Source organism: Urocampus carinirostris, chromosome 2, assembly GCF_059441175.1.
Source record: "Urocampus carinirostris isolate Australia breed hairy pipefish chromosome 2, RoL_Ucar_1.0, whole genome shotgun sequence".
NCBI classification, from domain to species: Eukaryota; Metazoa; Chordata; class Actinopteri; order Syngnathiformes; family Syngnathidae; genus Urocampus; species Urocampus carinirostris.
The window spans coordinates 16,586,288-16,602,280 of record NC_142350.1 but is presented as its reverse complement, the minus strand read 5'-3'; the positions used below and the strand labels follow the sequence as shown (position 1 = coordinate 16,602,280).

General features: G+C 38.9%; 1 protein-coding gene across 1 annotated transcript; it reads right to left on the bottom strand.

The window, feature by feature from the left end:
• Nucleotides 1–2,750: 2,750 nt before the first annotated feature.
• On the bottom strand, nucleotides 2,751–8,152 carry gja4 (gap junction protein alpha 4). Its single transcript, XM_088329127.1, has 2 exons — nucleotides 8,086–8,152; nucleotides 2,751–4,689 (listed from the first exon to the last, which is right to left on the bottom strand). Exon 2 carries the CDS (start codon nucleotides 4,678–4,680, stop codon nucleotides 3,631–3,633), a length of 1,050 nt encoding a protein of 349 aa, XP_088185253.1. The 5' UTR covers nucleotides 4,681–4,689; nucleotides 8,086–8,152; the 3' UTR covers nucleotides 2,751–3,630.
• Between the last annotated feature and the right edge of the window lie 7,841 nt (nucleotides 8,153–15,993).

Sequence of the window (15,993 nt, the reverse complement as noted above, 5' to 3'; positions counted from 1 at the left end):
CCCACTTCCTTTCCAGAATCTAAACTTGCCAACTGAAGGTTTTATTGTCTTTCTGGAATGTAAAATACCCAATCTGTGGACGTATTGCTTATATTGGATGTTATTGATCCATCGAGTCCAGGAAGGAAGACAACACGGTAGTGACGAGTAGTGAGCTTCATGTCTGCTGAGGTATAGTCAGAATTACAAATAACTTACCTTCATCTAATTCGTCCTTTAAGTGACATAGCTAGAAAGCAATAAATAAACGTTGGCATTAAATGTTTTGTTGACTTACTCTAAGTTATAATGGAAGTCTTTAAGCCGCTCCTTTTGAACAATAGCATCAATAGTAATGCGTAATCCTTTCATTATGAATAAAGGTCCATGCAAAGGCTACTAGATGGCTTGACTTTCTGTAATCTTGCTAATACTATCACTGATTCTGTTTGGGGTTTGCCAAATCAGAATCTTTTATGTTAACACTGCCCTCTGCCTTGAGGCAAGACTATTGCATGCCTCACTCTTCATTTGCAGACACTTAACACATTATTTTATTGCATGCAAAGTGTATTTTTTATATCCATAATGGAGTGAACCCTTGTTTATCTTGGGGGTTACATTCCAAAAACAACTTGTGATCGGTGAAATCCGTGACTTCGAAACCTATAACTTCTTACATATGTTGTAAAAATAAATGCTCTATTCTGCAATGAAAACAAAGATGAGACTCTTTCACAGGTCTAAACATTCGTTTAACAAATATAAGTACTGTGCACAGTGCCTGCAAACAATTGTTTTTTTAATATAATACCAATAATGACTCTCTTAGGGTCTTTTTAGCCAATGAGATTGCAAGATTAAATTGCATGATGAAAACCTGTGAAGTAGCGAGACAGTGAAAGGTGTCAGAGCAAGGGATTACAGTATAGTGGGAAAATTCAGTGATTTTGGAAAAGAAAATCTCTAAATTGAGAAGTAAAATGACAGAGAACTTTGACACTTAGTCAATATACCGTAAAATTCAGACTCTAAGGCGCGCCTGATTACAAGTCGCACCTAGTACAGGAAAGACAATGTTGAATGAACATAAGCCACATTTGACTATAAGCCGTGTCTACCAACATTGGAACATGAGATATTTACAAAGAAAGACAGTACACAGAAAGAGTTTTAATAATACACAGTACCTTAAATCCAAATCCTCCTGTGTGGAGTTTGCATGTTCTCCCCGCGCTTGCGAGGGTTTCCTCCGGGCACTGACCATGCTGCAACATTTGTTGCAATAATAATGTACGCAGATATTGTCAACATGAAATAGAAATCATTTATAAGCTATAAAATAGAAGTGTGTTTTAAGCCTATATTTATACAGTTCCACTGAGGTTGCAGGTCTAATGTCAGGGGGCAGAGAATTCCGCATGTTTAAGTGTTTGCCTGCTTTGGACTCACGGCAGAAAATAATACAGGATAACTTTTTTCGATTTTGCTCTTGCCAAAAATCTGCAGTCTATCTTGCAGTGTTGCTGCTTCTTGAGTCAGATCAGAATAATTATTCTTTAAAGATATGTATTCCCTCTCGAGCTGTTGTAACTTGCGTTTCCCTCGACACATATACTCCATGTTTCTCACTCTTGGTGGCGGTTAAAAAAAAAATCCAGCATTATTGTTTAGGCCGCAGGGTTGAAAGCTTGGGAAAAAAGTCAGGGCTTAAAGTCTAAATTTTACAGCAACCATTTAGTACATTTTCAAATTCAAATTTCAGGTGAAGCACAACCTCCCCTGACTGCATGTCACTGGTACAGGGGAAATGATTTTACTGACTCTTTAACGCAAGTGGTTCTTTTCTCAAGGTTTTTCTTTACGTTATCAGCAACTCACGGCCGACCAACAGAGTGAGGAAATGCATCAGCGACGACTTCAACAATCTCAGGAAACACAATCACAATAGCGGTCGATCCCCAAAGGGTTAAACGTGCCATTGCAAGGACGACCCATTGTGATTTCCCGGGATGCCAAAACTTCTGTGATCGCAATAGGAAAAAAAACGTGCTTCATCTTCCCACTCGCCAGGGAAATGATCACCCGAGTTTCTGTTGGCAGCTTCAACGACACCACAGGTCGACCCCTGCAATCTGTTGAATGCCCCCCACCCCTCATATCGTCTAAACCTCCCTGTTTGGCTGGGTGAAGAACACCCACATGAACAATAACAGGGTTGTGCCCAGGCAAACAGCTACACTCACGACATACACACACCTGGTTTAAGATAATGGGACTGTGCATGAGCTCCAGCCAAGTTTTAGTGAATAGATTTGGAAACAGGCAACTTTGGACCTAGCGTCCAAATTGTTTCACAAAACAATATCTGCCAAAATAGCGTTGACAATGCCAGAATATATTAAAAGCTCCTATTTAAAGACAGGCTTTATGGCAAACCAAAAACTTCCCCACAAATTAATTAATTTGTGCTGTCAAATTTAAAGGTTAAAAGTTTTAAAGGGGCACTCTTATTATTATTTGACCACTCGATGTCACTTTATTGTGTAGTGCAAATAGAAACAAGTGCTATAAAGCACTAGGAAGAATAAAATTAAGATTTTTCCTTGTGCTTTTAAGCTCTCAATTTTGATTGCACGATTTAATATAGTGACTTATAGTGGTCAAATAATATGCACTGTACATTGAAATACCCATATTCATTTTTTACATTATTCTAATAAGTTTGCTTTTGCCCTCGACTGAACCATATTCCCAATAGTCAAGTCAAGTCAAGTCAAGTCACATTTATTTATATAGCCCTTAATCACAAACATGTCTCAAAGGACTTCACAGGAGTACAATTACACCATTACCTGATCTTAAACCAACATACGGGTAAGGAACAACTCAAAACCTCAGCAATAAACTGCAGAGTGGTTCTTCAAACAATTCCATTACATTTTAACTTTATTATCCAATAAATAAACTGTTTAACATAAATACATGTTGATAAGTTTGCATATTGTGTACCACCTTTAGTCCACTTTGTTTGCGAACAAACCTCTTTCAAGCATTCAGTTCTCCAATCCAGGTCCAGATATTATTATGCTTCTTCCCACCAGGTGCCAGTGAGACAGAGCAGTACAAACTGTGGTTAAGTTTGTATTAGGTCTGCGAAACATTGCTTCAATACTATCATAACAGTTTTCCATTTTGTATCCTCACAAGTCCCATGGTTTTGTTCCACTTCTGTGACCTAACCGCTTTCCCATTAATCCTCATCACCAAACAGAAAGTGCATATACGCACGTATCTGTGCAACCATCGTTCCCTTGGGAGCATTCTAGGGATGGCAGTGACGTTCCCAAGGGAACTTATTTATTTTTATATAATCTACTGGCCTGCTCCCATAACATCCGGCACCCTGGACATTTTCAAGCTATTTATTGTAGCATCTCCTGACCGTAAAGTTTTCGGTCGCCTCAGGGAGAGGTTACTCCAAAATAGGTCCCATTATCAGGAATATATTTGAAGTTCTCTCTTGCCTCAAGGGCAATTGGCTCACAGTGCAAGTGTTGTCCTTTACTAGGCATCTCTTTGACTCTAGTGTCATGTGCAAATAAGTGTTTTGGACTTTGGATAACAGAACAGACTTTCATTGAGTCTCTGTTAGACATACTGCTTTTGTTTGGGCGCCACTCGGTGATTGTTCTTTGACCTCTGTTCATAGTGCTTTCTTGGGGAACGGGAAGTCCGCATGGCTTCCATACAGTTTGTATAGCTCGGAAGTGCGTCGGTTGCGGCCTCTGCCGGTTCCCAGTTGAGCGTTATCACCATATCACCAGAGCTACTGCAAGGGTTTGTGCAAGCGGTAACCTTGCTGGGCCCCGGTAAGCTCCCGCCGCAGGACTCTGGTACCTCTTGTCTGGCCTTTGGTACTTTAAATGCTGTTACCCTGATCTCGGAACGATACCGTTTCTTGAGCCTGTGAGAAAGGGCGAGTTGGAAGAGGTGGAGGAGCTCGACGAGGTTGAGCACCAAGGAAACAGCAGCGATGGCTTGTGTGTAGATGGTGAATATGGTTTTCTCCGTGGGCCGGGAGACAAAACAGTCCACCGTGTGGGGGCAGGGGAATCCATTGCATTCGAACTTGGCCTCTATTCGGAAGCCGTCGTAAAGGAACCACAGACCCAGGATGAAACCAACCTCGAAGAGAACTTTGATAAGAATGCTGAAGGTGTATGCACATAAGAGTTTGCCTTTCAGTTTCGGAGCTTCGGGCGAGCTCCTCTCGGCATGGCTTACTTTCTGAGAACCACAGTTTTTGTTGTTCTCCACGTTCTGGTTATCCAGACTCAGAGAACCCCTTACCCCAGGTTCTCCCACCTTCTCTTTCTGGACATCTTCGTTCTTTGAGCGTATGGCCACGTATCCGAAGTAGAAGATGGTCGGCGTGGAGACGAAGATGACTTGGAGGACAAAGTAGCGGAAGTGGGAGATGGGGAAGGCCTTGTCATAGCAGACAGCAGTACAGCCCGGCTGCCTTGTGTTGCAGACGAAATCGGCTTGCTCGTCATCCCAGGTGGACTCTACTGCGGTGCCGAGTACCAGCATGCGGAAAAGAAAGAGAACTGTGAGCCAGATGCGACCGATCCCTGTCGAATACTCCTGACCCTCCTCCAGCAAGTGCTCCAGAAATGACCAGTCAGCTCTGGACATCCTCCGATCCTTGAATGACAAGGAACAGGGAAGAAGAAGAAGAGGAACTTATTTTGGGGATCTTACACATGCCACTGTCTAACACATTAAGTGCCATTGACGGCTACATACGTCAAATATTCATTTCATTTATCTTTTGAAGTGTAAAAACTGCAAAGATTTCAGACTTTCTGGTCACCTTTTCCTGACGTTTGACCTACGATATTTGAGAAAGAACAGGAAACAAAGAAACAGCACTGAGAAGCCTTATCACACATTCTACCGTTTAAAGGGAGAGTGTGTACTATATAGCGTCTCCTAAATGTAAAAAAACAAAGACTTCACGCATTTAAAAAAAAGCAAAAACTTTGTTTGTTTTGGTCAAAGAGTCTATGTAGTTTGTATTCTTTTTTTTGCTGTATAGCACTCATTTCCAGTTGCACTGCATCATATAGTGACATCAAGGGGTTTTCTTTTGAGATCCATATCAAAGATAACATAAACTTCAGATGCTCTTTTCCTTACTTTTGATCTTGGAAACACTGAAAATGAAGAAAAACAAATTTGAGAGTCCTAAAATTACTGCCACTGTTTAACATATACCGTACAGTGCCACTGACAGCTCTATTAATCTCTATTTACCGTTAAAGTTTACAGACTTAACAAGTTTCAGACGTCCTAGTAATTTTTCCTGACATTTGACTTCTAAAGACCAGGAAAAAAGAGGACACTTTTTTAAAGTGCTATTGACATGTACCAAGTGAAGTTAAGATGTTTTAAAAGGCTTATCATGATGCATTGTTGTTTTTCTTTTCGCTAGCAAAATGTTGCGTACTAACATCGACTGCTGTTTTGTTCTGTTTATGATATATCAAAAAGTCCAACTTGATTTTTATTGGACCAGAGCAGATTTACATACACTTCAATATCTTGGCCTCATAAAACCGAGATTGAACTTTTGTGTCTTGGGTTTTCATTGCACGTTTGTAAACAAATAAAAATGTTTTCAAATGTTTGTGTTGATTTTTACATGCATTTAATACGTTAGTCGTTATCAAATAACCATTTTCTCATGTTTTCCACCATCTGGGTGTGGTCAATAACAGACATGGGGACTTGAGACTTAGTGACTTGGACTCGAGTCGACTCGAGTCGCTGTTTTTATGACTTGTGACTTGACTTGGACTTGGCAATCTAAGACTCGGGACTTGACTTGTGACTTGACTTGCCCAAGAAAAAAATACTTGGGACTTACTTGGGACTTGAAGGTGAAGACTTGAGACTTACTTGAGACTTGCACATGTGTGACTTGGTCCCATGTCTGGTCAATAATGTTACAAATAAGCCACGTCCAACTAAAAACAAAAGCTCATTTTAAAATGCTAAATAATACAATCTGTTCTTTGTTTTCAAAGAAGGTTTTCAAAGTATGTTTTCTTTCTTTTTTTTTAACTTTTGTTCCAGTCATTAAAAGCATTTACGTCTGCATTTGCCAAGACATTAACAATTAACACCAAACCTGCATTCAATTTCGGCACCATTTAACAAGAACTTGGAATACATGAGTCTGTAATTATACCGCTGTATTAAATTCCATGCACGCACAATCTCTCCCTGTACGATTACTGGTTTATGGTCTATTTCTTCCCTCCCTATTGCTTCTTCCATGATCATAGTCTTGTTGCATGGTCCAAAACAAGGGATCTGCTCTCACAAAAAAAGAAAAAACTATGCAGCACAGAAATGGTGTTCACATCGCAGCAGCGGCATTCCACCAAAATGAGGACTAATCAGTACTTCAGAGAGAATCTTAATTTGGTTGTAAAATGATTGCGCTAATTGCGTTGTGACTTGAAACGAAATGGCGGGAGGTGGCTGCTTAATGATAATGACACAGTAGTTTGTTAGTGACACTCACCCACACACACACACACACACGCATACATCTGAGTAAACATCCTGTGAGAAGGGGGTTACTGGAAAGACCACTGTGACACTTGTGACTTGATATGTTTGCGTTATTTCAGGAGTGGTACAAATTGAGAACATTGAATGGCAAACTCTCACACATTGCCTAGAGCAGTGTTTTTCAACCTTTTTTTTGAGCCAGGGCACGTTTTTCACATTGGAAAAAATGTGCGGCATACCACTGACCAAATTTTTTATAAAATGACACTGAACAGTATGTTTAATTACAATATAATTTATAATGCCCCCTGTTTTTATTGCACAGACACTTGACAATGACATAATATTTGCAGAAAATGATTCATAAATGTTTTACAAAATTTTAAATTTTAAAAAGTGACATTGGATAATTTCTCACGGCACACCTGACGATCTCTCAAGGCACACTAGTGTGCCGCGGCACAGTGGTTCAAAATCACTAACCTAGAGAATCTTAATCTGAGGTATTTGGAACTATGGCTGTTGTTTGATTGAGTATAGATAGATGGAAAGATGGATAGATTTGGTAGAGGGGTAGATAGAGGGTTAGATAGAGGGCGAAATTAATAAAGAAATAGAAAGATAGATAGATGGATAGATGGATGGATAGATAGATAGATAGATAGATAGATAGATAGATAGATAGATAGATAGATAGATAGATAGATAGATAGATAGATAGATAGATAGATAGATACTTTATTCATCCCCATAGGAAAAGTCATTTCCAGCAGTATACGCATGTTAGAAAATAAAATAAGATATGTAGAATACAAAAATACCCAATATAACGTAGAATAAAATGCATTTAAATAAAGTTCCAAAAAATGGACACTGTGATAAACATTAAAATACAAATGATAACAATATTATAATAACAGAACAGCAACAACCACAAATTTACAAATATAAAATCATACTGATGAAAATAGCGGTTTCATAGATATTTATAGTAATATATTATATTATATTATATTATATTATATTATATTATATTATATTATTATATTATTATCTTATATATATATATATATATATATATATATATATATATATATATATATATATATATATATATATATATATATATATATATATATATATATATATATATATATATATATATATATATATATATATATATATATATATATGTGTGAATTGTGCCATGTTTATTCTGGTTGCATACAATGTTTCACACCGTTGATATAAATGACAGTCAAGACAATTCTAATTTAAATAACAATTAGATACCCTGCAAAAGAATTATTGATTTACTTATGAGTTTTGACATTTCTTCTTAGCTGCTTTATTATTTTTCACATTTTAATGCCGGCCCTGCGTATGTTGTTATAATAACACGTAAATAAGGTCTATCCCATTCATGCAAAAAATAATAATTTTTAAACATAAATGTCATGACTTGAAAATATTCTCATAAATCTGAAATGATGAAACATTAAGATTTCCAGTTTTTACCTTTCTCTCTCGTAGAACGTCTCAGTCTCCTGGCTTCCTCTCTAAATTGAGCCTCAGACTCGTTTTGGGCTTTTTTAAAAAAAGATTTGTCATCGGAAAAAAAAATCAAGGGAGGAGAATTTTCCCATGCTTCCGAGTTCACTTGGGCCCTCCCCTCAGGAACTCTGTCCAGGAAATGGGACGGACTTGCCCTCAAGTTAGAAGACTGTTGCTCCAAAGCTCCAAATTTGGGGGCAACCAAAGTGATGTTTTTTTTCCTCATTTGTCTTTTACGTCAGTGTTTTCAACAAGTGTCCCGAGGCCGCTACTGTGTCATGAGACCTTGTCTAGTGTGCCACAGGAATTCTTCCAATCTTATCCAAGCAAAAAATAAAAAAAAAAACATGCCCTTGTTCAGTATATATTTTTCTTCCAGTGATCAGCTTAATAACTTTAACATTCATCCATATCAGTCGGTGGCAGCAGCTAACTATTTTTTTTATTTTTATTTTTCCTCATGTGTTGAATTAAATAATTATTACTTTTGAAATGTAGTTAAAAATATTTCCCCCCCACTGGCAGATACTATTTTCTTTTTTCAACTATGTTTTGTAAGTTTTCTATTGTTAAACTCGGAAAACAGATTGAATATATGTTCAAATTCAAAATTATGAAAAAAAATACAATCAATACGAATAACCTGAACTGTATTACCTCCTGAACCACAGTGACAGCAAATCCTCCTATATACGGTCAATTCAGGCAACATTATAGTTTAAGCCTGAAAAAAGTGATGAAACTGGTGCTGGGAATTAATTGTAAAGGGGTCCGTATGTATTATTTAGCACCTCTCGGTGGTGAAATTAAAACTTCATTATCTAAGAAAAATATAGATGAAAAAATTAGCAAGAATACATAAACTGCCATATGTGTGAGTTATCCTGTTGTCTTGAATCCTAAAAGGTCTACAAATTTACATTTGTTTTACATAACATGAGCATGAGCATTTTGTAGAGGTAGCTGAGATATTTGTCCGGCATCTTGCTACTGCAGCTACACATACAAATACAGATTATTTGATTGATTGATTCAGTGATTGGTTCATTCATTCATTCATTGATCCTCTATGATTCGAAAAAACAAATAAATCAGTGGTGATGTAATCTCTCATTTTACCACAAGATAGCGCAAACCACCTATCAACAAAGCCGTATCAGCCAGAAACGAAAAGGATGACTTACAGAATTTGGTAGGTTTAGGAGGAACCGTTTTTCTTTTAATGGACCTGACGTTTTTACCCGTAAGCGCAACACGATTCCAGCCAATTGCAATGAAAACACCTATTTGAATCCCCGCATTCGCATATAAACATGAAATGCAATAGTGAATGCTGTTATTCAAATAGTATCCATTTACTATTTAAATTATATTTCTCTACTGTGCTTTAAAACGTTACAGGTTGAAACTCTGGTCTATTTTTCAACGCAGGGGCGGTTCTCCACTAAATGACTCCCTGGGCAAGACCCCCCTCCAAGCAACAATGTGACACGGTAAAAATGCCCCTGCCCACCACTCCTGTGCCTAAACCCACCAATGCTTAAGGTGCAACATTTCACAATCGAGGATCTCCCTTCAGTTGTAAGAATTAAGTCACACCATTTAAGCAAGAACCACCAACTGCATGCAACAGATGGGTATTAACATGACTACTTTCACTTAAAGAGACAGTGTGTTATTTCCGCCCACCAGATATTGCTAACCGAAAAAATGTCCTAAAAAGTACAAGGAGGAATACTCACTACGGAGACTCAAAGTGACCTAAGCAAACCCTTTTCCTTCTTGTTATTTTGAACAGGATTTCAAAAGGTTTTTGGTTTTTAGGGGTACCCGTAACAGCAAGATGGCAAAAAAGGATGTTAGATCCTATGATGTGAGACTGTATGTTAAATGAATGCAAATGTCTTCACCTACAAGTATTTTAACAGATGTACGTTTATATAATAATTAATGTATGTTTCCTTATTATTTAAATCAATATAATTTGTTTTAGGGCAGCACGACGGCGCAGTGGTTAGTGCATGTGCGGCACGGTTCTGAGGTTGTGAGATGGAACCTCCTGTGCGGAGTTTGCATGTTCTTCCTGTGCTTGCGTGGGTTTCCTCCGGGCACTCCAGTTTCTTCCCACATTCCAAAAACACGTATTTCAGGTTAATTGGCCGGTCCAATTTTTCCCTAGGTGTGAATGAGCGAGCGAATTGTCTGTCCCTGTGTGCCCAGCGATTGGCTGGCAACCAGTTCAGGGTGTCCCCTGCCCACTGCCCGATGATTGCTGGCATGGGCTCCAGCACCCACGCGACCCTCCTGAGGGTAAGCGGTGCAGGTAATGGATGGATGGATAATTTGTTTTAATACATTATGTTATTTTACATTAGGAGATACTAAATAATACAAATAATCCCCTTCATAATAAAAAATAACAATAAATAATCCACCACGATACACAAAGAAAAAAATTGGTCTTTTTCTCAAATATCAAATTGTGCTTTAATTTATTTTTATATATTGAATATTTGTATTATTTTTAAATGTATTTTTTCCATCAAAATATATTATTTTTGTTTGATTTTCGGAGTACAGGCAATTGTTTTTCAATAGTGAAAAAAATTGCCCAAAATACTATAAAAAATACCATACTATAATACGAAATAATATAATCTATATACCGTATATATATATATATATATATATATATATATATATATATATATATATATATATATATATATATATATATATATATATATATATATATATATATATTTATATATATTTCTCCCACTTCTAAATCACGGTGGTGTCTGAAACTTTCACCGTTGGTCCACTGTGAGAATACCCAGCCAGGGCCCATCTTCAATGCTCTGACTGAGGGAAGAAGGTTGTTCGCCAAAATCTCACAATACACTGCCCCAGTCATCCTCTCTTTAATGTGATGCACTCGTCTTGTCCGATGTGCAGAAAAACACACTCAAAATATGATGCTACCACTACTGTTCTTCACTGTAGGGATGGTGCTCTTCGGATTGTACTCTTCATTCTTCCTCCAAACACGCTTAGTGGAATTATGATCAAAAGTTGTATTTTGGTCTCATCTGACCACAAAACATTATCTAATGACTCCTCTGTATCATCCAAATGGTCATATGCAAACTTAAGACGGGCCTTGACATGTACTGGTATGAGCAGGGGAACCTTTCGTGCCATGCACGATATTGAATCATGACGTCTTAGTGTATTCTCTACAGTATCCTTGGAAACGGTGGTCCCGGCTCTTTTCAAGTTATAAACCAACTCCTATTGTGTAGTTCCGGGCTCATTCCTCACCTTTGTTTGAATCATTGAGACCCCACAAGGTGATATATTGCATGGGGCTCCACTCTGATTGAACTTGACCGTCATGTTTAGATTCTTCCATTTACTAATGATTGCTCCAACAGTGGACCTTTTTTCACCAAGCTGCTTGGCAATTGCTACGTAGCCCTTTCCAGCCTTGTGGAGGTGTACAATTTGGTCTCTGGTGACTTTGGAAGGCTCACCCTCAAAACCTCATTGGAGATAAATCACATAGACACGTCCCCATCCTCTGCTGTGTTTTTGCATTGAGGGGATGCTGTTTTCCTTCGAGTTTGAAATTCAACTAATTGCCTAGTTCATCCGCTATGGTTGCTGTATATTTGTATAGAAATATTGTGCACATGAAGCTGATTACACGATCAATCCAATGAGTAGCTCATTATGTTGGCATTTGGGAAATCATTGCTGATTCATGTGTGGCCACACAGCTAAAGCCATCACTGCAGTTTTCATCCGTGCACAACTGACAACAGTTCTTGGTAGTGTCCAATGTACCCTCTGATGGTGTTATGCACTGTTTGGTTTGTCACATGGAGTTTTAAGCTGAAGCCTAGAAGTTCACTGTAGCATTGCATCTTCATTGCCTGGAGCTCCCTTTCCAGGTTTGCTGTGGGACTTCATGACTCACAAGTAGAGGAAGATGGCTCCCTGGTGTCTGATTTTTTTATGTCACTGCTTTGTCTTTGTCTCTCCTGATGAGTTTACGACTGGAAAGTATAGCTGGGGTTTCAGCTACCCTGGCCAAGATTATTGGTTCTAACCCCTCTTCTGATATGACAGCTCATAGATTTATGATTTCGTGACAGGTTCAAGATCTTGGTGAATGATGATGATGTTTGTGGTGATACCTAGAGGGTTGTTGGTTATTACTTTTGTTTTTTTCTGAGCTTATTTTCATCCCATACCGGCTTGATGTGCTGTCCAGGCAATTGACCAGATCTCTGAGTTCCTGTTCTTCTCCTGCCAATCCGACAACATCATCAGCAAAATAAAGGTTAGTAACGTTATGTCCCCCAATGCTGTCTGTACCCTCATGTTGGTCTTTAGCATTGTCCATGATCTTCTCCAGGAAGGTGTTGAATAATGTTGAGGAGGGAATTCAGCCTTGTCTTACACAAACTGTGGTTTGAAACCACACTCCAATGGTACAATCCGTCAGCACCAAACTGATGGAATTGGCGTACAGCTGTTCAATGGTCTGAATTAGTTATTAGCCCATTTTGTACTCACGCATGGTGGCCCCACAAGGCGGCTTGCCAAAATCTGCAGGCCTTTCTTGATATCCACAACGACGTGATGGAGGATTCAGTGGTGTTGTTTAAACTTTTAGCTTATGATGCGCGGATTAAAAATCTGTTTTGCGATTTTCCTTCCCTCCCTGAAACATGTTTTTTGGCTACGATTTTTATAGCTAGTGGTTTCAGTCTCTTCAGTCGGACCTTTAGCATACTTTTACTTCCATGGCTGATGAGACTGATGGCGCTGTAGTTGGAGCATAGTCGAAGGTTTATTTTTTTGGTGGCATAATTTTGTCTATGCAGATGGCGACTGTCCTGTTTGCAAATCTTTTTCAAGACGGATATAGTTAGTTCACCACCATTTCATATGATACTGAAATCATAAAGGTAACTCTATTTACACATTACTGTACATACTCGAATAAAAGCAGACCCCTTCACAGCTTTTAAATAGACACGCAATACCATAAATAAAATAAATAGTGTACACCAACATGTAGATGCAGCGAAGCCTTCATATTTATTGGCTCTTGCAATATTCTTCTCTTTACAGTTCACCTCATACCGAGCGGCAATCAGAGAGACAATAGGTATCAATGTTGTAAGTCTTAGGTCTGACTAGGTCAAGGCTGGAACCAGGGACCTCCCAGTCTCTGGGCGGATGGCGAGTTGGTGGCTTGTGCGATATAGGAAAGCTTTGAAATAAACACTCCATATCCATTTTGGTGCTAAGCTTCCAACCATTTGAATATCTCCTCCATTTCTAGGTGCTGTCCATGTTTACATCACTTGCCCATATAAACTGGCTCTCTGATTAAGTAATCATTTGTATAGTTTTGAATTCTGCTTAGATTCAAGTATTTACGTGGAGAAATTCACCATTCTCATACTCATGCCATAATCATTTCAACCTTTTTTAGGTAAACATAAACACCGTTTATGTATGTGAGGCAGTATGTGTGACAATGTGGGTGATACAAAAATGCTCTGCAAACATGGGGCATAATGATTCTTAATTTGCATTTATTAAGTGGCTGAAATCATGCAGCAACGTACCATGTAACTATGAAAAGAGTACATTTTATGAATAACGTGTTACAGTACTTGTTACTGAGAAAAGTAATTTCGTTTTAGGAAGACGTTCCTTTGTAACACAGCCTTATTACGTTTGTTTTTTGCAAATCTTTGCTGATTTGTTATATGTTGCCACACAGCTAGCGTGAATCATTTGTCAAACCTTATCAAACAAATTCAAGCCATAAACAGTCAGTATCGTACCACACTCTCCTTTCATCCATCGGTTTCTATGTCTTAGCAAAGGTGTCGCCGCGAGATGAGTGATGGATGCCACGACCTTGTTTGTTGAAGGATAAAATATGCATGACACCACCAGGGTTTTAAATCTTATGGAGGGGAGCGCTTTCGATATAAGCGGTGGGTACACGATCGAGTTAGGTTCCCTGCATCCAATCAGAGCTAACCGTGCCCTCCCATTCCGCCTCTCCTGCATCATTAGGTAAAGGGGGGCCCGCTTTTGACTGATGGTTTCAAACCACGCAAGTTGACAGCTGATGATTGCTTTGCTAGGGAAGCGGAGCATGCATATGAGCAAAACCCACAAACCACATAATGAAGCTCATCCAGCTGTTTGGCTAAAGTTGGGAAAAAGAAACACAAATGTTTCATTCAAAATGGATTCAGGACTCAAAGTGATTTAATTTATTAATCAATTAGAAAATGGACAATTTGAAAATTTGCTGAATAGTGAGATTGAGGTTATAAATTTAACAACTATTGCAAAGTTTCTTAAATGGACAGTGTGTAATATTTCACCACTAGATGTCACTGTATTGTGTTTTGCAACCAAAAACAAGAGCTACAAAGAACAAGGAATAATACAAACTCCCAAAAATTTCAAAGATACATTTTTCTACTCATTAATCTGACCAGCCTTTAACAAGGTTTTTAGTTTTTAGGGGTACCCTTTACCCTGAGATGGAGATAAATCATATAGGCTCCTTCTAGGTGAGCCTTATGTTAAGTAAAATAAACACACATTCCTTGACGTGAGGGTTTTTTTTGTTAAGTGCATATGATATGATAGTTTGTGTGGTATTACTTGTCATTCAAAAGGATATTGCATATTTTAACAAACCAAGGTTTTGTTCCACCAGGAGGCGCTAAATAATACCCAATATCACTTCAAACAGTAGATTTTGATGAAGCAAAAATCATTGAAATTTTCTGTTATCACATGGTGATTCTGTGTTATTGACACACTATTTCTTTTATTTTTAAGTCTTTGACCCTGGTATTTAATTTATCAGTTGTCACGGTTGCCCATTGCCCCCAATTGGCCCCGCCCGTTTTGCGCCAGCTGCGGCTCATTGATTGATTGGCTTCCTTCCTCTTTAAGCTCAGTGCTCTCACTCACCCTTTGTCAGTCCGTCAATGAACCTCTGCACCCGCAAGGCGTGTGTTTTGACTCTGTCCGGTATCCTGCTTGTGTATCCTGTCCGGTATCGATCCCGTCCTGTGTGATATCGGTCTCCAGTCTCCAGTGTCTGGTATCATTCTCGTCTATCTCGTCCTGTTTAATATTGGACTCCTGTCTCCAGTGTCTGGTATCGGTCCCGTCTGTCCCGCCCTGTCTGATACCTTGCTACAATCTCCAGTATCAGGTATCGTTCCCTTCTATCTCGTCCTGTTTGATATCGATCTCCAGTGTCTAGTATTGATCGCGACTGTCTTGTCCTGTCTGATCTCTGTCTCCAGTCTCCTGTATCTGCTATCTATCCTGTCTGTCCCGTCCTGTCCGGTATCTGTTCGTGTAACTGGTATTGATCTCGTCGGCCTCTGGCTTCCTGTTGTTTCACGCCAGACTTCTTCCGCGCAGCGATCCCCGAATCACTGGTGTTTTTGTTAATGTGGATGACTGCCCCATTCCCGTAAAATAAAGCTTGTGTGAGAAACGATACGCATCTGGGTCCTCCTCCTGTTCTGGTTCTGACATCGGTAATCACGAAAAGACATCGATTACTTTTGGAAGTTAGGGTATTTCCAATGGTAATGGGAGTCAACGCATCACAAATTTGCACATTTCCCACCAATATAATGTCAATATAATCGCCCATCAAGGCCCGGTCACATAGGTTTTCACGGGCGTATTGAGGCTGAATCACGGCCAGAAATTTCTGCCCGTGGAAAATGTGCAAAATTGGCTAAACCCGCTGTTTACCCGTGTTATGCCCGCGAAACAGACGCCGGCGACTGTTGTGCG

Bases quoted from the DNA above. Each gene is read 5' to 3' on its own strand.
- gja4 (XM_088329127.1), bottom strand. From the start codon at position 4,680: ATGTCCAGAGCTGACTGGTCATTTCTGGAGCACTTGCTGGAGGAGGGT.